Raw genomic sequence first — 26649 nt, 5'->3', positions numbered from 1 at the left:
TTTGACATGGTGAGACATATCGGGAAGTTTCAAAAGGCCCGATTAGCAAAAGATGGCCTTCTCGGCATTAGCGGTGTATTTTGAAATGCGTTTCATTTGTCGTCACGTTGAATCCGTTATGCAGCAAAGACAGTCAATGAGTGAAGTGGCTTTCATCCGTAACTACTTCATGATCAACGTGAAGTGGAAAATACAGCGTTTTCCTCTTACTTTATAAATAAAACGGCAGCCAGAATCGAGCACTTGGCTTCAGGTGTTAATTATCCCAAGACTAGAGCTACATCCTCCCCCTCAGTCGCAGCTCGCCGAGTACGTCTCCCTCTAACTGTGAACAGAGCCGGGTGAACCTAATCTGTTTAGCTAAAAGGGAGAGGGAAAGAGACCGAGCAGAAGCAGACCTGGTTATTTATAGCTCTCTACGGGATGAGATTTGCCACCGGGCTATTCACTATTCAGCGCCATTTACTGGCTCCGTAGCAGATACATAAACGACCCTTTAGTGCTGTTGCTCCAGTAATGTAGTTATGCAATCAAGTCAGGGTATGCAAGATGTGAAGACTGTCAGAAATCCAAAAGTTAATAGGTAAATGGTTTTTATTATACAAGTACACAAAAAAAATCGAGATAAAGAAAAATATTTACAACACTGAGACATGTCAGCCCACACCCCCAACCCCACAAAAATCCAAAATATATTTAATTAAAAAGAAAGACACTCATTCGTACCATAACCGCAGGAGAACCACTGTTATGAGGAGTTCAACCAGAAAGGGGGCAGACATAAAATTGTTGCTCAAAGCACAGGCCATCAGAGGGATTTCCCATTCCCCATCTCATTCCTGCAGTCTCCTGTGGTCTGTGTTCATATGGGGACTAATCTTGCTCCAAACAGTTACACACCACATTCAGGCAAACCTGCTGCTGGTTAGGTGACATACAACCACAAACAGTGACCACTGGTTCATGCAAGCATGTGGGTCATAATGCCCCATAATACAACTTGGCTTAGGCATTCTAATGACATTTGAAAGGGACACCAACTGTGATTTGTCCTGCCAGTGGGCGATTCCACAGACTGGAAGGTGTTAAAGTTGCAGTCAGAATCTGCTATGGTATGTACGTCTATAGTATGTATGAAACAACTTTGATGCCAGAGAATGAGGGCTCTAGAGCACAGCTAACCCAGGGCCGCACCTCCCTCCACCTGACTGTTATTGGTGATGATGTCACTGGAACCAAGACAGCTTGGAACTACTATTTTACATCAGTAAGAGAAAGCAGGAGTTCAGCAGAAATCAGGCTTCTCCTCACAACAACCTCTGATTGCAGAGACCAGAGACATCATATCATACAATGGGTATGAGCTTTGTACAAGGAGTGTGTAGCCTCACTCTGAAATATTTCTTTCAGCCACCAAGTTCCCTGCTTCCTGAAACTGACCTAAAGTGACAGGTCAGATCAGTGCTTAATCCAGTGACATCAAGTCGTGGGGGAGGGGGACAGGGGAGGTGGTTTTGGGCATTACTCTCAGTCAACGTAATCCTCAATACAAATTATACAACATACCAAAAGACAGGCTTTTGACCGGAGTGCCCTTTCTCTGGTTGACTCAGGAGCGGTTCTGCTGCGGTCAGGCCAAGAATGCATGGCAGGGTAACAGGAGATGTTGGAGGGGGGCTACAGTAGCGCCTTCTACATCCATGGAGGTCCCCCCTGCAGCAGCTCAGCACCAGGGGGTAAGTTGTGCACAAAGCCATCTTTTTTCAGGGCTACTTGGCGTTGTAGGTGGGGGGCAGCACGCGGCGGGAGTTCTGTCGCACCCAGGGGTGCTCCATGACGTTCTGCAGTGAGAGGCGCATGAACGGGCTGTGGCGCAGAAGCTTGGAGATCAGGTCCCGCGCCCCGTCCGACACCACCTTGGGAAACTTCAGGTCCACCTGCACGCCAGACAGCACAGGGGAAAATGGTTACCATGGGCATCGTTATTCTCACCGTTTATATACAGTTGTACTGCCTCCTCCCACTACTACATTTTCATTCCTGATGTTATTTGGCAGAACAATATCCTGCATTCGTCCTACCTATAAAGCCACATTAGAATTTGTGAGAGCGAGAGAGGGGGGTCATGGGACAGAAAACACATGCCCTCCTTCAACTCACAAAGACACAACCGCAGCCCTGTGTAGGTTCCCCTCACCTTTGTGATGCGTTTGTAGGTGTCATGGTGGCTCTCTGTCTCAAAGGGTGGGTTCCCCACCAAACATTCGTAGCAGAGCACCCCAATACACCACAGATCCACCTTCTCGTCATGGGTGCGTCCTTCCACCATCTCTGGGGGCAGGTAGTCCAGCGTCCCGCACATCGTACGCCGCCTACAGTGTTGGGGTGGGGGAATGAGATCTCAATGCCAGTTTCAATAGGGTCAGATTCAAGCACAATGCAATTAGAACTTCCACAACTAAATTTGCCAAATTGTCTTTGATTTCAAGCTGAAACAGAACAATAAATAACTGAAAACAGTTTATATTTTTAGATATATTAACACTTTGTTCTATGGTGCAGAATTCATAAACGCTGAACATAAATAAGTCCTCTGAAGCACTGCTCTGTATCCTTCCTCATCAGTTATGTGTGACAAATGACCAGCGGTACAACAGCAGGCCAAGGCCGAAAGTCACCTCCCTCATCTTTGCAAAGCTTACACGCAGTGAGAAGGTCCTTTGATGGACAGCATGTGACTTAGGGCAAACGCATCCCCTCACAACATTCACATTTCATCTCAAAATGTCTCCTGCCCCCGTTGCCTTCTCACACAGGGCAATTCAGTTTACTAGCTTCGGTGGAGCGCTTCCTGAATGGCGAGCATGTGTGCAGGCGTGCCCTTACCTGAGGGACGGTGCGTGGACAGACCAGCCAAAGTCAGCGATCTTCAGCTCGCCACGGAACCCCAGCAGGAGGTTCTCCGGCTTGATGTCGCGGTGGATCACCTTCCTCTCATGGCAGTACTGCAGCGCGTCCGACAGCTCCTCCATGTACTGCAGCAGAGACAGCTGATGTCATTGGGGTAACAGCAGCAAAGCAGCCCCTAAAACTAACCTCTGACTGCTGAGGGCTGGGCCAAGAAGGGAAGGGTCAGCCAAGTGCCTCACCCATAGTCAGACTCCCACTAACCGTGGCGGTGCGCTGGTCGTCAAAGCGACCACATCGCTGCAGCTCCTTGTACATCTCGCCCCTCGGGGCGTACTCCAGGATCAGGAACACCCGCGTGCGGTCGTGGAAGTAGTTGTAGAAACGCAGAATGTTGGGGTGTCTTTACACAAGAGAAAAAAAAAAGAAGGGTGAAGGGGAAACTAGTGGAAACGGATCACTCTGGAGGCCACTGGTGAATAATACATAATGTTGTATGGTTTTCCCAAACTCTACGGTCACATCCAATTAAGCTCTCTGCCACACATTTGTACTGATGCAACATGTAAGCGCTGTCGCAGGAACAAACCAGCTAAATAAACCCGTTAAGAGTGCTAAATATGCAAGTCTTTGGTTTCTACTTCTGGGAGAGGGGGCGTGGATACTGACTTGAGGTGTGACTGGATCTCGATCTCTCGACGAAGCTGATGCTCCACACCCTCCTTCTCCATCTGTGACTTGAAGAGCACCTTCAGAGCCACGATGAAATTCAGCTTTCTCTCCCGCGCCAGATACACGTTCCCAAATTTGCCCTTGCCCAGTGGCCGCCCAATGTCATAGTTTTTGATGGAGAACCGTCTGGAGAAGAAAGGAGGCAGAGATGGGGATAAAAGGATAAAGCAACAAGGTAGCACCGCAGCTGGGTTTGTGCACGCTCAGAAATGGAGGCAAACATGAGTAACGCTGAGAGGATCAGATGGATAAATTGGTTCAGAACAGCTACTTATGTGTTTTTTGGCTTGCTGAGATCATAAAAATACCGACTTCTTGCAGGAAGTCTGAAATCAAGTTTCCATTTACTTGATGTGCTTCGGGAAGCACTCAGTAACTTAGTAAGAGTGTTGCATGACGTTACAATGCAGAGACACTAACTTGATGTACCCAGCTAGTACACATGTAACAAGCAAACTAGTAACTTCAATCACGTGTAAAAGAAAGAAGAGAAAGAAAAAAAACTCAAAAATACTGCCCTGTCTGCAAAGTTCAGGGCAGATGAGTATCCAAACTATTTTTATGAATTGAGGGGTTTGATTTTTTTTTTTTTTTGCTGCATGGATTTGCCTTTAAATTTACACCTTAAAGACTGCATGAACAAACAGATGCAGTGCATTATAAAACAGAACAATGATATTTCATTTTGTTCAATTTTTCATTAAATTGGTAAATTGTTCTTTTCTGAATGTAAGCCCTTTAACAGAAAGCGAATATGCCACATGTTCCTTCTATTGTTTGTCAAATAGATGAAATTGGGGACATTTGTTTCAAAGAAATGGAAAATGTCAGTTTTCTTGGTGCTAAATCACATCAACAAAATATGAATTGTATATAGAAAACAAAACATTTAATTTTGCCTGAAGCACATTCAAGGTAGAGTTTCCAGCTAGTGCCAGTGTTCCAGCCAGTTTTACACTGTTCTGGCTTGTTTGAGGTTATTAATGTTTCAAAAGCAACTTACTGCCCATCAGAGCTGCTGGGTGGGGCTGCCACTCTTCCTGGTCCTGGGGAATTAAGAGAGAAAAGCATAATTACACCAAAAAACACTGAACATTAAAAATGCCAAAGAGACGGGTGAAAATTTCATTTACATGTTTTAATTTGGCAGTTAAAATGCATTATTAATTTACTGTCTTATTATAAAAAAGGCAACACACAATGCTGGAACTGGTCAAGTTGACCCTTTGTGTAGTTTTTCAAATGGATCATTACTGCCATTGAATTACCAAAATCATTTTTAATGAGTATCTAGTTAAGAGGCTATGGGCCTCTCAGCATCCCACACTGTGCTTTCAGCAGTGTATGTATGTAGAGGGATTTGTCCTGTCACCTTTAACTTTGAGAAAGTTCTCTACACCTAAGGTGCAATCTTTTCCCCACCACTTTAAAGAAGTGAAGAAACTTTGCCAAATTTAGTGAAGAAGCTTTGCCAAATTTGAGCTGAATTAAGCAGTTCCACACACCACAAAAGCAAAAGCCAACCTGTGACAGTGCTTATGTCCCTGGCAACTGATCCCGGGTTCTTCAGAACTCTCTGTGGACCCGCCTGTCCCGCTGGCGTTGTAAGCTGGAAGAACGTGCGGAAATCCCCCCCAAAGAAATACGTAATTGGCATCACTAGAAATAGTAATAGCACCAACATACTGAGTGGAGGTGGATACTTTTCAAGGCGTCTGTGTATTTTAATATGAACGGATATATTTTTATGACTCTCGACTGTGGCTCGGATTTAGAAACAGGTGAAGTCTGCATTAACTTCACAAATTGCAAATTCTCAAAAGCATGCAGGAGCCCACACCACACAAAAAGTAATACTTTCAACAGCTTCTTAGTACTAGAAAGATTTGATGTTCATACATTCTTTCCATTCACACGAACTGTCATTGTTACTCAAATAGGCCAAAAAACTAAAAGTAGTTCGCCTTCCGTACCTGTCTTTGGGGGCCTTTGGGATCGTAGTTCTCCTTATTCTGTATGAAATGAACAAAATGAATCATTAAGTTACTAGACTAAATAAAGTTATCATTTTAACCAAGTACGCATCTTCTTGTGGACCAAGACAAGAATTGCTACAGAAAGACACTACGGAAAATCTTTTGTTGCTGAAACTATACGGCTGTCTAACTACGATGTTAGAGTCTCCAAAATTGTTGGATCCGGCTAGATAATCGTGTAAACGTATATTTGCCTGGCTAGCTACTTGGTGGAAAACCTTTGGCACCAAAAGTCAGGAGAGGCAAAACACATAGCTTCGATAGTCTAGCTACGTAACGTTAGTTAACGTTTGATTGCTACCTAACAATCAGCATGTTCACTTAAGGAAGCTTAACATTCAACAGAAATAATAGGCTATACTAGCTAGTCTCAAGCCACAAAAACCAGCTAGCTACTCAAAGAAAAAGTATAGGCCTAATCAAATGTATTACGTTACGTCCCGCTATATTTCTAGTAGTACCACAGCCGGCTGACATGACCTGGATACATTAAATAGGAAATGTTAGAAGGAATCTGAACCGTAGCAAGCTAGTCTAGCAGTCGTTGGATAAAGAAACGCCTTCTACAAAACAGAGCTAGTTGAGTAGCTAGGTTAAGTCGACTAATCACTCGTGTACTCTTGATTGTATATGATGGTTCGCAATAACGTGAAATATAATAACAGCACCAAGATGCACCGTACGATAACTAAGTAGCCAGTTTCTTTATTCTGTTAACTTATCAACCAAGACGATCCATTTCAACTAGCTAGCTAACGTTATGGACATTTCCTCGAATGGTCTACCGAGAAAGATGATAGTTAACGTTAACTATCTAGTTCAACAAAGCCCACTCAGCTAGCTCGCTACACATATCAAGAGTACGCCAATGACACTTGAACGCTGTAAAGTATTAACATACACGGGTAAAATACATTTTACTTTAATAAAAAGTGATATTACCTGCATACTGATATTTTTCTTGTGGAATATCTTTTAAAAGCCCTCTTATTTCAACCTCGAGCTGCGGCGCCAACTTTTTCAAATGGCGCAGTCGCTCGTTCTGATTGGGCTATGAACAACACTCACTAGCGATTGGCCTGCGTTTTTAAATCGACAATTTAACTTAAACAGTATTGGCTGCAGAGATGTCAGTCACTTCTAAACCCTTGTTTCTTTAGTGACGCTACCAGAAAGCAGAAACCTGGTTCAGTTTTCACGACAGTACAGTGTGGCTGACCTTTATTACAGGTTGTAAGTGAAACTTGGACAGCGTTTAGGATAAATTACTTATTTTTCCCTAAATATATGAATTTTTGCACATATCCTTCGATGTCATAATATTATACTAAATGATGGGCAGATACATTCGAGGAGCAATTCCAAGGTTTATTCAAATGCAAAAAGAAAATGTGGTCATTATCAAATTTGATATGATTTCTAATAATTCTATGATTATTATTATTTCATGTACAAAAGCACTAATATTAAGTAAAAACACTCTCTGGACTCAATTCAGCAAAATCTGCAGTGTAGGGCTGTGATGCCTTGCGTAACTTTCCATGCGCATTCATGTAAAATGCCTACTTCAGTCACGTAATGCCTATTTTTGTATCCTGTTCTTTTTTTAAAATATAGAAGAAACCGTAGATCGCAGCAGCTTTTAAGACCGTTTTAAATGTGAGGATCATTGGCCAGCTTCTTCACTTCTGGCCAGCTTCTTTTAGATGAAAATAAGACAACATGAGATTAATTAAAAAAAAAAAAAAAGCTTTACTATTCATGACAATGTATACATGGATCAAATCAATTTTTAAACAAAACATTTATTTTTATTCATGTATTTATTTGCAAATGCAACATGGCCTAAATGCATCTATTCCTTCTTTGCTCCACAAACCAGATGTGCCTGCAAATGGTCCTCATGAACAGACACCCACCTCTGCTACTACTGTCCTGGCCTTTTGATGTATGGCAGATAACAGCACCAGCTGTGGAATACCAGGCTTTGTCAGCACCAGAGGTTCTGTAGACATACTTGCTGGGAAATTATGAAAAAAATGTATTCCTTAACAGGAGTCACTAGATCTGTATGTAATGGCATGGGAATGTAGGAACAGGACATGAGAGCAGGATATGAAGGCTAGATATAGAACACAGAAACAATATTCTGGGTAACACCAACCTTTACATGGTTAACAACTGAAGCAAAAACCAGCATATATTCCAAACAACATAAATAATGTAAATTTGTCCAACAGGAGCCTGCCTTGCTGGTACCTCCTTTTGGAAAGGGCTTGCTGTTAGATGTCTGGCCATCTGGACTCTGTGTTTATATACCAGCCACATAGTCCTTTTGAGGCAAGGGGCAGGAAAAGGCAGAAGAAAAGGAAGTTTAACTGTTGTGATTGGTCACTCCAAGTAAAATGTCTTTGCGCACATACACATTCTCATCTGTGGTGTTTGGAAAGTGGCCGAGTACTGCAATGATCTTGACTCTTTTCCTGAGATGGGATTAGGTTCATCTGGAGGATGGGTTCTGGTTCTGGAGGCAAGGGGTGGTGGAGGTTTTGAAGGGACAGTCTGCGAGCTCCTCACAGTGGCTTCTTCTTCAGTCCAAATACAGCAATGAAGAGGAACACTTCCACAAGCGCTGGAATGGCACTGAGTGAAAGAATGTGACTTTTACCATCACTGGTGATGAGATGAAATTTTCAGTTGTTATTATTTCTCATTAACATCAGCTAAGAGACTTGTATACCCTCACTGCACCATCTGAATGTTACTCTTCCATCAATGTTACTTATAAATAACAGTGCTGTGGTTATGTCCTTTGATAAATATTAATTATAAATCCACAATAATTTCAATAAATTCTTTTTTGTGTCATTGTTATATGTTTCCTCTTTTGGGAATCTCTGGCTGTACTATTCTGTATTCCAGTAGGTTCGCCTCTCTATTGCAGGAGCAAATGCAATCATCTTACACACTCACATGCAAACGGCTGTTTAACTAACATTGCCTTATAATTACTTGACCATGTAAGAGTATTCACAATTCCTCATATTCTACTCCCATATGACTGTATTCCTTAAGATTAGGCTACTTGAACATATGGGTTAGCAGGTAGGCTATGTGTTAGTATTGCATTGTTGTGTTATCCAGTACTGTCAGACTAAAACAGGAGGTAGACCTACATCACACTGCACAGCCCACCTAATGTACAGGTACATCTTACCAGTGGCCTATTTTGAAGGAATATGGTCATATGAAATTAAAATATATGAAATCATAATCAAAGTCATAATAGTCAAGTAATTACAAGTAGGCTAACACCAATTAATAGACTGTAAATAAATTCACTGTAATGGTACCTTAAATAATTTGAATAAAACATGAATTCAATGCTTACCTGCTTGCTAGCTAAGTAGCTAGTTGACCAGATATGTGATCACAATTAGATATTTTTATATGTTTTTTTTGTTTGTTTGTTTCAAGCTGGCCAGTCTCTCCTTCCCACATGTCAGGGTCATGTTTGGAACCAATCTGCATGGGCCTGTGCTAGTTTGATATGCATAACGTAAACTGCAAATGTGTCTGTACAACTGGTCTCTACATGCTTTTCATGAGCTAAACTGACTGATCCCTGCAGTCTCAGAAGTGGACTGTGGATCAAATCTTTCCATGGACTACCCACAGCTTCTTTATTGCATTATTTCATTTAATTTCTTTTATACCTGCAGAATGCAAAAATGAACCAGTATGTCCAGCACTCCCACTTCTGGAAGACAAAGAAGGACAGACAGATGGAGGCGCTACAGTGGGCAACCAGCGCTGAGGGAATGTTGTGTCAGGGAAAAACAATAGTGCATTGTGGGAGAGAGGTCAGTTTATATGTGGCCCATGTCTGGATTGTGGCCTATCAGGAACCTGACTGGACACCGCTTGCACATATACGCATTCGTAACTGTGTCACACTGACCTGCAGAAGGCAAAGATCCACCAGTAGATGTCACAGGTCCACTGCTCAAACAGGAAGAAGAGCAAAGACACAGAAGCGCTGACATGGGCCAAAATGGCTGGGCAGTGAGTATAGTCAGGGAGCTATAACACTGGTACCTAATCCAGATGCACCCCATCTCTCTCTATTTTTACCACAAAATGAGCCGATGCATTTTCCAAACTTAACATGTCTGCCATTTTCGCACTTGTCTACAACATTCAAAATATCCATATCCTACCATAATTCACCACAGTCACACCTTTACCTTTAAAACGGGGCTTTTTACATTATGTGTGACAAATCTCATGCAGTCAAATAAAATAGAGGATCACAGTGCCCCAAGGCAATAAATACAAGACTGAGAAGCCGAAATAGATGTCTCTGTATGTGTGTACATGTGATGTGTGTATGCCTCTGTGCATGGGTGCATGCGTGTGTATGTGGGCATGGAGGGTGATTCTGAGCCACAGCCGACACTGGGAAGGATACAGAGAAGGCTTTGGCTACTGTTGAACATGGACACTCCAGAGAAGAACCCGGCCAGCTCCACAGCAAACAGTCCAAGGGTCACAGACAGCGCCACCACCAGCCTGGAGGGAGTTATGACACAGAGACAGATGAAGAAATGGGGAGAGGGATGGTCCACAACAAAGACAGAGCAACTGGTCCCTTACTGTGTGTCCTGGGCGTTGAACTCCTCTTGTGTGAACTCCAGTGGCAGGCAAGCCCGTACATTATTTTCCTGAGTGACAGAGACATACTCATGACTCTCTGAATATATTATACATACATTCAAACATACTTAAGTTTTAATTTTTTCACATAAGTTTGAAATTAAAATACTCATATACAATGTTTCTGTAATATATAAACTGTCTTGGACAACAATGAATGCTTAGAAAGGAAGAATGCTTAGAAGAAAAGATGCTTTATACATATATATGTATTATATTATGTATATGTATGATACTTTATGCATATATATGGATGTATAAAGCACCTTATGTATGTATGCATGTATGTATGTATGTGTGTGTAAATATTAACATGTAAATTAGGCACTTCTGTGTTGTCTCAAATCAAGGCAAGGCAAGGCAATGATATTACATATAATATCTTTCTGAATACCAGTACAAGGAGAGTCTTGTGAAAGGAAATCAGGGAGAGGAGAATTTTACTGAAAACTAAACTGATTCCTACGCAGTACGCTCGCTATACAAAATTCAACGTCGGTCACTAACGTCAAGCACTCCGGCTCTGTGCAAGAGCAGTCTCGTGACGCCAGGGCGCGCAAAATGTGATCGGTACGATGGTAGGCATACATTTACTGTTATTTCATACTGTGTATTTCATATTTCTATTTCTATTTCATAATGTGTATGAAATAACGTCCCTTTGCCAACAATAATGAAAGAGCTAGCGTGGAAATACGTAACTCTGGGGAAAAGTGGAACACAGGATGCGCTATGGAAAGGCCGCCCATTCTTACGGTCAAACAACGGGATTCCCTCTGTCGCAAACAAGATAGCTAATAGCAGTAAATAGCTAAAAACAGTAGCTATTCTCTGAATGGATTTGGTATTCTCAAGTAACCATAATTAACGAAATCTGTCTTTACTACAGGAATGTGGAGTCTAATATGATGTGCAATTAGTTTTTTTAATCAATTTAAAAGCTTTCTAGCCATAAAATGTACCCTAAAGAACCTTTATATTGTTTCGAAATTAACCCTATTCCAATACTTTGACCAGAAATCCACAGGCGTCCGTCTTTAATGTGAACCAAGAACATGTATTAACATGAAGTGATATTCAGGTTCTTACTCGAGACCAGAAGATAGTGATGACGATGACTAGGTGGGCCGTGAGAGTGAGAAAGCGAGCCGGTACCAAACTGTGCACCGCGGTCATCGTACGGTGATTTAGTCTTGAAAAGACTGAACTGCAGCGCTGTCAACACAGAAAAAGAACAGAGGACTTAATTACATTCATTTTCTCGCAGAGCTGTACACTCAAAAAGCATCCAGCATCCTTACTGATGCCATAGGTTAAGGGTTCAACAGCCTATAATACTTGCAGTATGAATTGCTGATTGATACACCAATAGGTAAGCTAAACGAGCAGTCTCGACACACTGCTCAGAGTACAAAGACAAAGTAACGGAAATCGAATGGTCAAGTACAATGTTAAAAGAATCCAGGGTGCTTTAATTTGGACTAAATTAGGTTAACTTCATATGAATATGGCGAAGTTTTTCATTGTGTAATCCGTTGATAAGTCCAAATTTAGCAATATGTAGTTGGCAAACCGTAAAAATTACAGAATATTGTCGCTAAGAAGTAATCAAACCAATTCAAACCGCAGTGCACTTAGGGTATTTATTTATATAAAGATAATCTCATTGATTATAGCCAAAGTTACTCAACGAATGTGGAATATAGGTTAGCCTGACCAGCAGGTTACCTATAGTGTCACACAATAATTTCTGCATAGTGCTGCCAGCGATATATTACTATATTAATGCTTGCTAGCTTGTGGAGTGAGCATAGCTGGCATAGACAATATTAATTTAGCTAATTTAACGTTACGTATCATTATACCAGCTAACAAACGTTAGCAATCCCTAGCGTTTAAAATTAGTCTATCTGGTTAGCTGCTAGCTAACATTAGGATCGCGAGCATGAACTTGTTTAGGTAACGTTACCAAGTTAACATCATGTTTATTTGATATAGCAGCTAATTAGCTAGCTACAACGAAAACACGAAAACGTTCACAAAATAATCTGAAAACGTGTTACCGGTTGTGAAGTCCGATTCGTTGCTACAGCAACAGATTTTTCTCTCGCGAGATGATGGACTTCGTTCAGTTTTACGTCGGTTCCATCTGTAAGATAAAATGGCACTCAGGGGTTACTTTAAAGCAAATACTTAAAATGTGGGAATGTATGTAGGAAATGTTACCTGTATGCATCGGGATGTATTGAATGATTTTTCTTACATCATTTCGCCTTGAATTAAATGTTCAACTATCTTTAGAGGGAACATCAATGGAAATTCAACCGGACTCAAGTATGTTAATAAGACTGGCGCAAAGGCTTCTGGAACTACATTGTTGACTCTCCAGTCGATATAATTTAACAGTTGAAAGTCATGCTATAACATATATACATCTTTTACTGTTCAAAACAACTCAGTTCTGGTCAAATTCAGTTGGAAATGTGCAGGTAACCCGACTGACCAACCACGACTGAACTAACATGTCGTTTGGAATATATCCTTCGTGGCCCACTAGCATGGTATCGTCAGTGAGGTATATCCTTACCTGTTACTTCAGAAATGAAGTATCAGAAAATGATGAATGGAGTTATATGAGCTGCTGATTATTGGCTCTAGTTTATAGGGGAACAGCAACACCCCTATAAACCCATTCTGATTTTCGCTGACGATAAATACATAGATTTCCGAGTTTAAAAGATTAGATGTGTGTAAATTTTCGTGGTGGTATATGTCAGTAATGGGAGTCGTTACAAGGTATTACATAATAGTAGCCGATGCATGTTTTCGACGCGTTTTAGGAGCTATGTAAGATCACATCCATCATATACTGTCCCAGCTAAAACGATAGTGAAAATGGAGTTACGGCTTGTACATTCACAGCGTTTTTCATCGTGAAATCACCACAGCGATGTTTTCGTACGTCAAGCTCTGGGAGAATGGATTTAGTCTGGAATACAGCACTATATAGTATACAGCTGTTAATTTCCGCAGGGCTGTTGGAACATGTTTTCCAGTTCATGACCAAAAATTGGGTGTAAAGTGACGAGGTGGCCGAGTGGTTAAGGCGATGGACTGCTAATCCATTGTGCTCTGCACGCGTGGGTTCGAATCCCATCCTCGTCGACAAGAGCTGCAATTTTAATTTCTCACAAGAAGTAAGGTTCATTCAAAAGCAAGCGTATAATTATAAATTATGGTAACCAAAACGGGCAAATCAACATTTTTTTTCTGAAAGTCACCACGTACGGGGCGCATTGTCATCTGGCGCCGTGGCTTAGTTGGTTAAAGCGCCTGTCTAGTAAACAGGAGATCCTGGGTTCGAATCCCAGCGGTGCCTTTTGGTAACTCTTCGAGAGCATTGTTGACTTCAAAGTTACCTTTTCATTTGCGAAAAACGGACACTAAAGACAACATTAACATAGCATCTTTCAGCTTCAGACAGTAGTGGAAAGTTGACGTGAAACTGACGTCGTTTTATGCCTGTCACCTTGTTAACTTGCCAGTTTGTTCTCAGTAAAGCTATTTGTAAAGATAACTGTGGTTATTATATATTGTAAAGTTCATTCGTGCTCTCTGAATAAACGACTTGTACATACTGCCTTTGAGTCTCTGAGAAAAGTCTAGGGCTTTTGATATTCCCGCATTAATCGGGCGTCCAGTAACCAACCGTGCGTGGTGTTTGTCAAGAATAATGAGGATGGTACAGACATACAGATAAAATCATCCGAATGGCAGCGGTGGGATTCGAACCCACGCCTCCAGAGAGACTGGAGCCTAAATCCAGCGCCTTAGACCGCTCGGCCACGCTACCGACGAAAGAACCACCACATCTCTCAGTCAGAAACATGGGTTTAGCAGAAGACGTAATCGTAGTTGATTATTGTAGTATTATAACTCTCAACGCTGTTTTGCTGTAAACATCTATTAATGAAAGTGCTTGGCAAATAACAGTTACTAAAATAAGATTAACTAAAATAATTTCAATTTTTATAAAAACTTTTTTATATAGCCCTCAATTATTCTTCACTTAGTTTCGCATGTTTATAGTTAATCCTTTCTAGGTAATCTTAAATTTCAAGTTTAATTTGTTTTAAATCACATGATTCAGAAACATACTAGAAAATATGCAACTTTACCTTATTCTAAACGATACTTGGAGGCCAGTTTTATAACGTTTCTCTGCTTAATATGGCTCGCCTTTGAAAACTCTGAAACTGCTTTTCCGCGAATGCTTTCGCAGTCGGAAACACTGGGTATTTCTAACGCCTGCCCCCTGCTGGTCGAGAGAGGTACTACTCTGCAATCGACGTTCCCTTCATGCAGTCCGGCCGCTGACCTGCCATGAGACAAGATGGCGGCGAGCAATGGAGGTGGAATGGAAGTGGATGGGGATTCGGGTGAGAACATTTCTACGAAATGACTATTTTCATCTCCTATATTTCACCAGAATCAAAACTAACACCCTCCCGAGGCCCGTAACCAGTCAGTAAAGTGACTACGTCTTGGACAATTTATTATAACAAAGACGCAACCGGCTTGCGGTCGATAAAAATGAAGGTGTAACACTATTGGCTCATTGCAGTATGCTGGAGTTATCCCATTGGCTACCTCATGAATATGCCCACTCGTCTGTAAAATTAAAACCGACCATTGGTTATTAGGAACGTTGCTGTATTTTCTTTCGTCAACAAGTTATCAACGTGACTCCGCTGTTGACGAGCTTGGTTGTTAATGTGTTTCAACGTTATTTACTTGTAATCTCATCATACCTTCATATCAACACCGTTTTGCTTTCGGACAATTCACCAATAACAAATAAGTTTGCTTCCTTCTCTACCGTTCACTGATTTGGTTGTCTTTGGTCCGAATAGCTTACTGACTCGTTATTCAGTTAGGCTAGCTACCTGGTGTCTTTTAATTCTGTTGAGTCATTTACTGTACTTCACGCATGTAGGATACTGGAAGTGGTAGTCACAATGCAAAGTACAGAAGCTGTTTTAAAGGTGTATGGCCTTAGGGAAACGAAGAGCGGGGTAGAAAATGCAAGGAAAGTAATAGTGTAAGCAGAGAGTCAATACTTAAAATGGAATACTTAAAAGTCATGACAAGACACAGTTGTTGCAAATGGGAACTGATTACAGATTATACATTTCAACAAGTGTGTTCACCTGTCAGAGAACAAACATCACCCCAGTGGAGCATAAACAAAGTTCATACGTTCATAAAAGTGTCCAAACTGAGATGGAAGATATTACCATCCCCAGATCAGATGCATTAATGAACTCACAGTGGAAAACTCACTGAACTCTTCATCTTTTCTAGTCCTCTCTTGCTCCTGTCAGTTTACAACAACTAAAAAGTGTTCATTGTCTTTGTTTGAAGCAGAAGACTGTACCTTTGCTATGGCAGAGAGCGCAAACCCCTTCTTCCTGCTACTGATGGAAATGGCTCTAAAATCTTGTTATGGCACAGGACATATTTTTTAAATGTGCATACGTTAAAACAACAGATTAAAAAATCCAGAATAACCATACGAATATGGAGGGTCAGGGTACTGGGACTGCTTAGAGTCAGGGGAGCCTGATTACCTTCCTGGCAAGACCCAGGGGAGGGCCAGGTCCAGAGCCCACCAGGATGGGTCATTAATGTCTGCTGAGACACAGGTTTGCCAAGCAATTTGGAAAGCATAGGTTCAGATAGTTATGGCAGTGAGCTGTTGATGGTGCATTTTATTAAATGCAGTGCGGAGGTAATGCTGCAGCATGCTGAGAGTGGCTAACAGTGAAATGTGAAAACCAAATGAACTGAATAACAGAGATTTCTCTTTTTTTTTTGTAAATTTTCCTGTTTTGTCAAAGTGTTTTTACTGTCCCTCTGTCCCATCGCAGGCCCTAACGTGATGGCCTCGGGGGTGACGGGGAGCGTGTCAGTGGCACTGCACCCCCTCGTTATCCTCAACATCTCTGACCACTGGATCCGCATCCGTGCACAAGAGGGAAGACCCATGCAGGGTACGTGTGTGTGTGTGTGTGTGTGTGTAATATTACATTACATTAGTCATTTAGCAGGCACTCTTATCCAGAGAGATTTACAGTGTGGGAGACGATAAGTGCATTCAGCTGGTCTGTATGACCTGGCTAAAAACACTCCCAAACCAGCAAGTACAAATGTAACATCACTAAAGCACTCATGGAGCTTAATCGTGCTTACCAGAACTAAAAGCAAAATTCCGAGTACAAATAATAACATCCATAATAAGCCATAATAAGAAAAACATAAAACCATAAGTACCAGAACCATAAAATACTATTACCTCAGTGTGTACTGAGCTATGTAACTGTCTCTAGCCTGCAGTTGTGTGTGTGTGTATAACTGTTTCTGTTCCCTACAGTGATAGGAGCTCTGATTGGGAAGCAAGAGGGCAGGAACATTGAGGTGATGAACTCTTTTGAGCTTCTCTCCCACACCGTGGACAACAAGACACATATCGATAAGGAGTACTACTACACTAAGGAGGAGCAGTGTGAGTCTGTGTGTGTATGCACATGTATATATATATACAGTATGTGTTTATGTGAGTATGTGTGCGTGTGAGCACATATGTTTGTGAATCTGTGTGTATGTATGCTTGAATGAAACAGCCTATGTGTATGTGAGTGTGTGTATCCGTGCATGTGCGTACATGTACGTACATGTGTGAGAGACTATGTGATTCTGTGTATCCATACATGTGTGTGCATGTTTGAGAGTATGTGTGTGTGTGTGCGTGCATGGGTGCATATATGAATCTGTGTGTGTGTGTGTGTGTGTGTGTGTGTGTGTGAACAGGTACATGTGTGAGTCTGTGTATTTGTGCTTCCATGCACTTGTGTGTATGTGTGAGATTCTGTGTGTGAATCTGTGTGTGTATGCATGCATGCATGTGTGTATGTGTGAGAGTCCGTGTGTGCTTCCATGCACTTTTGTGTATGTGTGAGAGTCTGTGTGTGAATATGTGTGTGTATACATGCATGCATGTGTGTTTGTGAGAGAGTCCGTGTGTGTGTCTTAGTTTCTCTCTGCTTTCCCACTTTTAGTTAAACAGGTCTTCAAAGACATGGAGTTTCTGGGCTGGTACACTACAGGTGGTCCTCCTGACCAATCAGATATCCATATTCACAAGCAGGTGGGCAGAAGGACACGATGTCATCCAATGAGATTATCACTTCACTGTTCGTCTGAATCTTCGTTGGTTTGTCTGCTAGCAAACAGTCGGCTAGGCAGTGCACATCTTTAAGCAGGCTCAGGAGCCGGATGCGTCAAGAAGGTTGGGAAATTCCATCATGTAAACTTCTTTCTGGCTCTGTGTATCTTACTAGCCAGTCCAGCCAACCTTACAATTATCAAACCTGTTTATGATATGACATTCATTGAACAGGTGTACGTCCAGCTGGGATCACTGAATTTATCTTTTGATGTCTCTCTCCCTGTCAGGTGTGTGAGATTATCGAGAGCCCCCTCTTTCTCAAGCTTAACCCGATGACCAAGCACACAGACGTGAGTTTGGTTGCTTCACAATCTGCGTGGCGTTTTCATTTAACCATAAGAAAATGTTTATACACATGGTCAGACATGAGACATGAGCAGATATACCTCTGTGCAGCAAGTCACATATTTCTGATAAATCACATATTTCGCATGAGCTTGAGTGCGTGTACTGATTGGTGAATAATCCTGGGCTTGTGAACCATCGATAAGTAAGACCCCTGAAATGCACTCCTACCAAATAGAGTTGCACCTCATCCTTGCCATCACTAGATGTCACTGACGGTTCCACAATGCAGCACAGCCCTGTTCTGTTTGAGGAAGTGTGGCAGCTTTCCTCGGTGGCAGAACACTGATCCCAGGTCTGTTTCCTCTGTTTCTCCTTCCAGCTGCCAGTCAGTGTGTACGAGTCTGTGATTGACATCATCAGTGGAGAGGTAGCTGGAACTTTAATGATTAAATGAGCGGCCCAACACAGACTGTGCCCAGCAATACTGTGCTTTTATGTTTTTTCCCGTCCTCTTTCCCTCTCTGCCTGAAATACATGGTTTACTGTAGCGGAATTGACGCTCTCCACTCTTAATTGCTATGGCTCTCTCTGTGTTGTATAGACTTTGCGTGCTGTGTTGATTCTCTGTGTTTTGTTGACTGTGTGCTTTATTGATATGATCTTTGTTTGTGGTATGTTATATTTACACACTCTATTTATGCTGTATTGACTCCCTCCCTGAGTCATATTCTGTGCTGTACTGAGTCTGTGTAATATTTACTCTGTGCTGTACTGACTCTGTGGTATTGAGTCTACGCCGTACTGACTCTGCAGTGTTGACTCTGCTGTATTGACTCTGCAATACTGCCTCGGTGTGATATTGACTGTGTGCATTACTGACTTTGCGGAGTTGACTCTGGTATTGACTCCCTGCTGTACTGACTCCCTCTCCCCCAGGCCACCATGCTGTTTGCAGAGCTCACCTACACGCTGGCCACGGAGGAGGCTGAGCGGATCGGGGTCGACCATGTGGCCCGCATGACCTCCACCGGCACAGGAGAGAACTCCACTGGTACTGAAGGTCACACTGCTGTTTTCGGGGGTTCCTGTTTGAACCCCACTAATATTGAGGGCCTCGCTACTGTTTCAGGATCATGCTGCTGTTTCTGGGGTTTTTGTATGTCTCTCACTTTTTTACACCGGTCTGCTGCTGCTGCGATACCGGTCAGTATACTTGGAGGGAAAATGTGCCTCAGCTGTGATGTCATATCTTTCAAAGAAGGCCAATAGCTGTTTGGCAGCATTAGTGAGGTCTTTTCCCTGTCTCTGTCATACTCTGATTCTTTCTCTGTCACTCTTTCTGTTCAGTTCAGATTGCTTTAATGGTGTGATAAAATTACATCTGTGTTGTCAAAATATGAAAAAATGGACCCACAATAATCTAATACAGTCTCCCACTCACTGTCCCCCCTCCCTCTCTCTCTCAGTGGCGGAGCACCTCATCGCTCAGCACAGTGCCATTAAAATGCTGCACAGCAGAGTGAAGGTGATCCTGGAGTATGTGAAAGCCGTACAGGCAGGTGAGGAGGAAGAGGAGGGTGGGCTGCGGAAATGCTAACGCTGTGGATGGTAGCCTTGTTCTTTATGCTCAATGTCAAAATTATCCTTTCTCTCTCTTCCCCTCCCCCGCGTGTTGGCCTCTCCCTCTCCCCTTTCCCTGCATATTGGTCTCCCCCAGGTGAATTGCCCTATAATCATGAGATTCTGCGGGAGGCGAATGCCCTGTGCCACAGGCTGCCTGTTCTAAGCACGCTCAAGTTTAAGACCGACTTTTACGATGTGAGTGAGATCCTCCTCCTCGGCCCTGTGCTTCAGCGATACCTGTCCACATGTGTCTGACCCTGCTGAGAGACTCCCTGCATGAGACAGGAAGTTACAGGGGAAACACTGTCACTCCCACACAGTTTCATTCACTAGTTATTTTTCACTCACGCTTTCATGCTTTCAGATTAGCGTTAATAATGAGCAGGTCCTGAAAATGTAGAGTATCTGTTAAATACTGCGGATTAACTGCACACACAGCAAAACATTCAAATTACATTTTAATTAGTTTATAATTATTAACATAATTAGTTAACATTTATAATGGATTGTTGTACTGAAATAAAGCAGGAGGGGGTTGTGTGATGCAGGGCTTTATTTTAGCTTCAAGTGGGCTATTCTGCTTATACCACGGCTACATTTCATCAGAATAACAATACACACATTAAATTGTACTGTCACTGAAGATCAGAGGTCAAATGTTCAGGAATCCTACATGAACAGCATTCCGTCTCTCTTCTCCCCCAACTCCCTGCCTCTCTCCCCCTCTCGCTTCTTCTCCTCCCTCCTCTCTCTCTTTTCTTCCGTCTCTCTCTCCCCCTCAGCAATGCAATGACGTGGGTCTCATGGCGTACCTGGGCACCATCACTAAGACCTGCGACAGCATGAACCAGTTCATCAACAAGTTCAACATCCTGTACGACCGGCAGGGGATTGGCCGGAGGATGAGGGGGCTGTTCTTCTGAGTGGGGGGGCTCCACGTAGCCAAAATGGACAGACTGCACCGGCATATGCTTTAAGTGCATGCGGTTTATTGCAAAGAGCCAATGTTTCGATGCACACAGTCTTCCAATCCACACAGCGGAGATTCATACGAGCTGTTCTTCTGTTGGCACATGTGCTTCTTTCAGCACCGACCCAGTCAGACAGGATCCTGGGCTTTCACACTCACTGACTCAGAAATGCAAATTTACTTCCCAGTTTGTGTCTCACATTCACAAAACACATATAGTCAGCCGCTCCATACTTTGATCAATGATTCTGTATTATTTAGAAATAAAAATGTGTTGCTCTTGTTTTGGACCTCTTGGAATCTGGGTCTTTGTATGCATTTCACAATCTCATAAAACTTCTGATCCAACAGTGAGCCACCCTGACCCAGACATTTGGGTGAAATCAGAGATGGTCACGGAGAGCTCAGGGTCTGAAATTGAAATTGTTCTGACCTTTATGGTTTTGTTGACAACAAATTAAAGTCATCAGCAAGATTAAAACTATGTTCAGGTTACATTGCATTTTTGTAGGAGATCAGTTAACAGATCTTTGTGGTTGTTAGAGGATTATTGCATTTTATTCATTAGCACCTGACACATTTGACTGTAAGTGCTCCCTGGTAATAGCAGACGTGGCAGCAAGCGTCCCTCCCCTTCCCTCTCAAGGGACAAAGCCCACCCAACCATTCAGACCTGTCCTCACAGGTTATGGCTCTAGACTTCATTTCCCATCTGCCCCTTGTGTTTGTGGAATCCTGCCCATTGTGTTTCCCTTTGGTCAGCCACTCTGATTTGGAACGGATACAGACTCAGTTTGCAATGGCTGTGGAGTCAGCAAAGTTTTCAGGATTATTGGCTTGAAGGTACTGGAGGTTTGTGTGTGTGTACGTGTGATTAAAGTGTCTGCCTTTGAAGTGGTCTGGACGTGGTGTGTTTTGGTTTTGTCAGGAGAAGGGGGCAGTTATAAGCCCAGCAGGTGTCACAGTTACTTGGGTATTGAAGTTTTTTATGAGGCAGTAAAGACTCCAGGCCTCCCAACCCCCTTCTCCTGTAATTATTTTAGCCTCCTTTCACATCTTGTTTCTCTCTCTGTCTGCCCCCTCATCACTGCATGCCCAGAAAAGTCAAGGTGCATCTGCTCGCTAAATTACAGACACATTCCCTCACTGGCACTACTGATACACTGAAAATACAAGACACTGACACAGCGTCAATATGACAGAATCGACAGGACATAAAGAGTCAGCACAGGGAGAGTAAATGCAGCAGAGAGAGTCAAGGCTGTGCAGATGGAGACAGTGGAGAGCGTCAGTTCAGTTACAAGACACTGACTCCTGGCAAGACACTGAAATAACACGTCAAACAAAAATGAAAAATTCAAGATGTTTATTTTTTTGTTGTGAATTATCCAAATTATGTTTGGTGAAGCCCTTTGTGGAGAAAATATTCCAACGAGATGAAACTTAAAAGTAAAGGGCTAGATATGTTTCAGGGAGCCAGGACCTGCATTTCCAACATGAAGGTACATATCGGTCTCCTGGGTGCAAGACTGCAAGACCTTTGTGCAAAACTGCCAACCTATTAAGACTAAATGTGAGTATGTGGTGGCGGGGGGACTTCAAGGTTCTTTAAGATGAAAACTCTTAAAGGTCAAAGGGCAGTTTGGCTGAATGTCACACCGTGGCAGGTTTCCTCACCATTACTTAAGTCCTCTGCTTTTAAATGCACTCTGAAGACGAGTGGCTGGAACGGGGAGACTCGTAGCTCTTTTTCACTCCGATAGTCCTTGTGAAGGGCACTGTGTAGAAGTTGCGTGTGCGTGTACATCAATGTCAGCATGTATCTGTGCATGTGAGTGTGACCATATCTGTGTGTGTGTGTGTGTGTACGCATGTGTGAATGATCAGGGTAACAGTGGTCAGGGTAACAGTGAATGCTACACTCTCAGTGATGGCGCCTTAACAGCCCTCTGTTGCTTGCATTGTGTTTCTGCCTATTCTTCGACAGTTGAAACTGAACTGAAAATCGTTTTATTTCTGTGGTGGTTTTTCCCCGTATCCCTGAGGAACCCTGAGGCTGAGAGGAAGCCGGAAAGGTGATAGCTGAGGTTACTCGAGGTCGGGCGCAGGCTGGCTGTACTGGTACGGGTCGAAGAGCTCACGGCGGTAGTCGTAAAGGAAGGGGGCCGGTGATTTCTCCTTGCCGAGGGGTTCGGGTGCCGGCGGCACTGGCTCTTCCTCAGCCTCCTCCTCTTCCTCACCCTCGGTTTCAACTGGGGCGGGTGGGGGTGGTGGAAGGTGGGACTTGGGTTTTACAGGCCTAGGGGGGTGGTCAATCAGGCAGTCAGGGTCCCAGTAGGGGTCACAGTCATACTCCATTCCTTTAAAAATGATGGGAGGGGGAGGCGGGAGTGACTTTTTAGGATGGGGCAGGGGAGGGAGAGATTTTTTTGGAGGGGGTGGTGGGGGCGGAGGAGGTGGAGGTTCGGGTGTGGAAGCAGGCTCTTCATCTTTGGGTTTGCAGGCAGGGTGGTAACGGGGATCACAGAGTACTGGCACAGCACCTGTGGGCAGGTAGACGAGGTGGGGCTTGCACAGGGGATCTTTGGGGTGACACAGGTACACCACATCAGCCTGGGAGAGAGGAGGGGGCGGGGGAGGGGTGCTTGGAGGCGGGGGAGGTGGAGTGGTAGGAGGGGGGGGGCGGCGGAGTGGTTGGGGGTGGGGCAGGGGGTTTGCATTTCTTGTCCTTGGATGGGTCGCACTTGGCAGGTGGCAGGCCCAGGGTGTTCTGGTACGTAGATGCGTTGGGGCCATGAACGAGCTCCAGGTGCCGCATCTGCTGGTACAGCATCCTAATGCGGTCAATCTCATACAGCTGGGGAAGAGGGGACAAATTAATACAGCTGAGAAATGGGGGTTCAATCTTATACAGCTGAAAAGGAGGGATCTGTCTCATAGTTTGGAAAGGGGGGGTCAGTTTCATGCAGTTGAAAAAGGGGGTCAATCCCAGAGCTGGGAAAGAGTGGGATCAAATGAGATGAGAAAGAGGGTTATTTTCATATGGTTGAGAAAAGGAAGGGGGTAGTTTCAGTCTGCTAGGATGAGAGTAAAATTGAAAAACACATATCGCCCTCTAAACCCTAATTTTCCCACTTACATTCCTCCCACCCTCCTCCCTGCCCCTTTCCCCTGGCCGTTCCCCGCCCCTCACCCCCTCCACGTGTCCGATGCTGTTGTAGTAGCGGTAGTAGGACTGGAAGTCAGGCTGGTTGCGGTACCACCGTGGGTCGATGTGGCGTTTGGGGCGCGAGTTCAACAGGAAGCCGTGCGCCTGGGCGTGGTCAATGCTCACTGCTGCTGGCTCAGACACTGGAGGGGTGGAGATCAGAACCAGACTGCATTGGCCAAGCGTGCTTTTACATGTGCAAGGAATTTGACTCCGGCTCCAATGTCTCTCATAGTGCTTTCGTACAACATCAAAGTGACAACAACAAATACCAAACAACAGCAGGGATACAACAAACAACAACAGTAGTGCAGGACACATACATGGAATGAGGAATAAGGAAGGAATCACTGATCACTGATCAATCCAGTCAGTTCATTCCGATTCAGTGTGAGAGCAGTCACAGACATCAGACACATGGCACCTGTCCACACTACAGACTCTATTTCAAGAGGCACAGCTCTTATCTACCTACACACTCTGTATGTACCTGCGTACTGTGCTATAACCACCTGTGGCCTGCACCCTGCGGTGAGAGAAAAAGGTCTTTCTTTTACCTTGATTTTTTATGATCTTCATCAGGGAAGTGGCATCCAGCCAACCTGCAGAGAGCAAGAAAGATGAATGTATACAGAGGAGCGGCTTCCTGAACACCGAGGAACGCTCCCATCTGTGTTCCCCTGGTGCTTGCACATTCCTGCCCTTTTGCAGGATCCAAAGGGGAAAAGATCCATACAGGAGTCACTGGTGTGAGGAAGAGCTATAGCACGAAGAAACTACATTTTGATAAGAATGAACTCAACGGAAGACCAAATGATTGAGAAAGTGTACAGGTTTTATAACAAAACTGAGGCATCAGTTGTGATTCTTCCTCTAGCCTTTGATGCGTAGATGAAAGAACAGAGAGATAGACCGGGCTGGGTACTAACCTGGCAGGAGGATCAGGCTGCATAGCGCCCCCACCAGGCACATCTGCGACATCATTGTCTCCACCTGCAAAACCAATGAAAGAATTCATCAATAAGTTAGCCTGAGGCAGTACTACAGGCTGAGCAGTCCAGCAGAGTGTTCTTGATTGGCCCAGACTGTTGGGAGGGGCTGCAGGCTTGAGGGGTGCCTCAGTGAGTGATACATCTTCATGTTATGCTTTGAGACAGTTGCTACATTGTTAATTTTCTTAGCTGCCCCCATATTCAGGGCAACACATGGTTAATGATTTTCCTTTTTTAAATAATAACTGTTTATGCATCAGGATAGTTTAAATGACGCTGCCTCAGTAAAGTGTACTTTGTGAGTCAGGTTAAGTGTCTTGTTCAAGGGTTCAACCTCTGCAGTCTCTCAGAGTACAAATCTACCATCACAAAACAACTCACACTACACATCTCACACATCACAGCTGACCTCAACCATCTGCCTCATTCTAACCTTTATTCACTGGTTTAATCAGAGCGAAACAGCTGAAATGACAGGCAGATTTTATGCTAACTGTTAACTACATTACAGATTTCTCATATGACAGAGAACTCGGGAAGACGGCATATCACGTAACCCAAAATAGCTTAAAAAACGGATCAAAGGTACAGTCACACAGCACCGTAGAACCGAGGTCCTTTGACACCCTGAATAAAACCGCATGTAAGAACAAACACTACAGAACAGAATTCTAATTCTAGACAATGACCACAAGATCTTTCCTGTGATACATCTCTTTCTCATCCTTCCACCCTTCTGTCTGTCTGTTCTGCACTGATCAAAGGATACCCCCTGCCCATTTTTACACAAATCCCCCCAAACCCACATACCCACACATTGCACCTATAATGAGGGCTACTTCATTAATGCCTGCAGCACTATAATGAGAGTATGCTAACCAAAGACAGATGGGTACACAGTTACTGCTCAGAGCTGGGAATCTCTCTAACAGTCATACTTAAACTGTTCAGTTTCCTCATACCATCACATCTTTACACAGAATACATTGGGCAAACCATTTGTATATGAAATGTATTGGCAAATTAAAACAAAATTAATTAAATATCACAAATACCATCTGACAACAGCACTGTATTTATATTCTGAAATGAAACAAAATTTAAATCTAATATTTAAGATTAGACTGGAAAGAAATTGAAGTTACCCTGAATTGGGGTACTACAGCCTATTTTAAATCATTGAAATCAACAGTCTGACATCTGACTGGTAAAGGACACATTTCCATGTTAGGAGTTTGAATTTGAATTTTCAAGACGATTTTTCGCACAAAGAAAAAAAAAAATAGGCTGCATTGATAAAACCAATGGTCTATTGTGGTATGCAATCAAGTCAGACACTGATGACAATATACAAGTGGGATAATATTCAGTAAGGTTACATTACATAACATTATTACATTAAAGCAATCTAAAGGTCTCCAATCACTACTTACCTCAGCGCACGAACTTTCTCTTTTGTCAGGTACAGAAAGAAAACGGTGAAATAAATATTGAACCCCCGTCAATCATTTTGCAACCCGTTTTTTGATTGGTGGTATTGCTGGACAGTTCCACGCCCATGTCTTACAAGCAAGCTGAGGGCTTACAAGGGCTCTCATTAGGAGCAGTATGTGTGGAACTTAGGGGTGAATGATAAAAGTTAAACTTCAAAGAGAACCTAAATCCGCTGTTAAGTATGAGAGGAAAAGACCCTGTACTGTATAAAAGAGTGGAATCTTTTCATGTTTTATTAATAAAAACACGCTGATAGCAGGAAACTCCTCTCTCACAAACTGCCATTCCTCTTAAATATCAATAAACCTGCAGTTTAAAAGACCTCCAGTATGCATTGCCTTTACACATTATTAATACATTTACGATGCTTCATTTATTTATTTACATTTTATAAA

General features: G+C 43.1%; 4 protein-coding genes and 4 non-coding genes across 9 annotated transcripts; 4 read left to right on the top strand and 4 right to left on the bottom strand.

Annotated features, from left to right (window-relative positions):
- Positions 1 to 1455: 1455 nt before the first annotated feature.
- Positions 1456 to 6685, bottom strand: aurkb (aurora kinase B). The gene is made up of 9 exons (XM_036525365.1): positions 6618 to 6685; positions 5613 to 5651; positions 5164 to 5248; positions 4643 to 4685; positions 3577 to 3765; positions 3172 to 3310; positions 2887 to 3035; positions 2198 to 2372; positions 1456 to 1937 (listed from the first exon to the last, which is right to left on the bottom strand). Exons 1-9 carry the CDS (start codon positions 6621 to 6623, stop codon positions 1770 to 1772), a joined length of 993 nt encoding a protein of 330 aa, XP_036381258.1. The 5' UTR covers positions 6624 to 6685; the 3' UTR covers positions 1456 to 1769.
- An 838-nt stretch (positions 6686 to 7523) lies between these two features.
- Positions 7524 to 14645, bottom strand: LOC118775320 (transmembrane protein 107-like). 2 transcript variants are annotated; one of them, XM_036525184.1, is made up of 7 exons: positions 14570 to 14645; positions 12455 to 12540; positions 11481 to 11606; positions 10332 to 10399; positions 10147 to 10247; positions 9637 to 9733; positions 7524 to 8318 (listed from the first exon to the last, which is right to left on the bottom strand). In XM_036525184.1, exons 3-7 carry the CDS (start codon positions 11565 to 11567, stop codon positions 8249 to 8251), a joined length of 423 nt encoding a protein of 140 aa, XP_036381077.1. In that variant the 5' UTR covers positions 11568 to 11606; positions 12455 to 12540; positions 14570 to 14645; the 3' UTR covers positions 7524 to 8248. The 2 variants fall into 2 exon arrangements, with proteins under 2 accessions (XP_036381077.1, XP_036381078.1); XM_036525185.1 differs by lacking the exon at positions 9637 to 9733 and adding an exon at positions 9392 to 9488.
- LOC118775810 lies at positions 12956 to 13090 on the top strand. Its single transcript, XR_005004875.1, has one exon. It is a non-coding gene; the product is annotated as a U8 small nucleolar RNA (small nucleolar RNA).
- trnas-gcu lies at positions 13475 to 13556 on the top strand. Its single transcript has one exon. It is a non-coding gene; the product is annotated as a tRNA-Ser (tRNA).
- On the top strand, positions 13697 to 13770 carry trnat-agu. The gene has a single exon. It is a non-coding gene; the product is annotated as a tRNA-Thr (tRNA).
- Positions 14163 to 14244, bottom strand: trnal-uag. The gene has a single exon. It is a non-coding gene; the product is annotated as a tRNA-Leu (tRNA).
- A 114-nt stretch (positions 14646 to 14759) lies between the features above and the next one.
- On the top strand, positions 14760 to 21213 carry LOC118775167 (COP9 signalosome complex subunit 6-like). The gene is made up of 10 exons (XM_036524920.1): positions 14760 to 14830; positions 16322 to 16444; positions 16825 to 16956; positions 17510 to 17598; positions 17907 to 17969; positions 18347 to 18394; positions 18904 to 19018; positions 19434 to 19526; positions 19685 to 19785; positions 20373 to 21213. The coding sequence occupies exons 1-10, from the start codon at positions 14785 to 14787 to the stop codon at positions 20511 to 20513; spliced, it is 951 nt and encodes a 316-aa protein (XP_036380813.1). The 5' UTR covers positions 14760 to 14784; the 3' UTR covers positions 20514 to 21213.
- A 732-nt stretch (positions 21214 to 21945) lies between these two features.
- and3 (actinodin3) lies at positions 21946 to 26205 on the bottom strand. The gene is given in 6 exon segments (XM_036523193.1): positions 21946 to 23231; positions 23233 to 23417; positions 23754 to 23911; positions 24326 to 24370; positions 24698 to 24761; positions 26194 to 26205. Coding segments are annotated over 5 exon segments (1026 nt in total). The 5' UTR covers positions 24753 to 24761; positions 26194 to 26205; the 3' UTR covers positions 21946 to 22648.
- Between the last annotated feature and the right edge of the window lie 444 nt (positions 26206 to 26649).

The sequence above is a fragment of the Megalops cyprinoides genome, chromosome 3 (assembly GCF_013368585.1).
Source record: "Megalops cyprinoides isolate fMegCyp1 chromosome 3, fMegCyp1.pri, whole genome shotgun sequence".
Taxonomy (NCBI): domain Eukaryota; kingdom Metazoa; phylum Chordata; class Actinopteri; order Elopiformes; family Megalopidae; genus Megalops; species Megalops cyprinoides.
Note: the sequence above shows the minus strand (reverse complement) of the source record. Positions and strands in the feature narration are given on the sequence as shown.

Excerpts from the sequence above, each read along its gene's own strand:
- aurkb (XM_036525365.1), bottom strand. Across the intron at positions 5,249-5,612 it reads CCAAAGGCCCCCAAAGACAG|CTTACAACGCCAGCGGGACA; the intron begins GTACGGAAGGCG and ends ACGTTCTTCCAG. Across the intron at positions 3,311-3,576 it reads GAGATCCAGTCACACCTCAA|ACACCCCAACATTCTGCGTT; the intron begins GTCAGTATCCAC and ends TCTTGTGTAAAG.
- LOC118775320 (XM_036525184.1), bottom strand. The coding sequence starts at position 11,567 with ATGACCGCGGTGCACAGTTTGGTACCGGCTCGCTTTCTCACTCTCACG. Across the intron at positions 10,248-10,331 it reads TTCAACGCCCAGGACACACA|GCTGGTGGTGGCGCTGTCTG; the intron begins GTAAGGGACCAG and ends AACTCCCTCCAG. Across the intron at positions 9,734-10,146 it reads CAGTAGCCAAAGCCTTCTCT|CCATTTTGGCCCATGTCAGC; the intron begins GTATCCTTCCCA and ends CTCACTGCCCAG.
- LOC118775167 (XM_036524920.1), top strand. The coding sequence starts at position 14,785 with ATGGCGGCGAGCAATGGAGGTGGAATGGAAGTGGATGGGGATTCGG. Across the intron at positions 16,445-16,824 it reads AGAGGGAAGACCCATGCAGG|TGATAGGAGCTCTGATTGGG; the intron begins GTACGTGTGTGT and ends TGTTCCCTACAG. Across the intron at positions 18,395-18,903 it reads TTGACATCATCAGTGGAGAG|GCCACCATGCTGTTTGCAGA; the intron begins GTAGCTGGAACT and ends CCTCTCCCCCAG.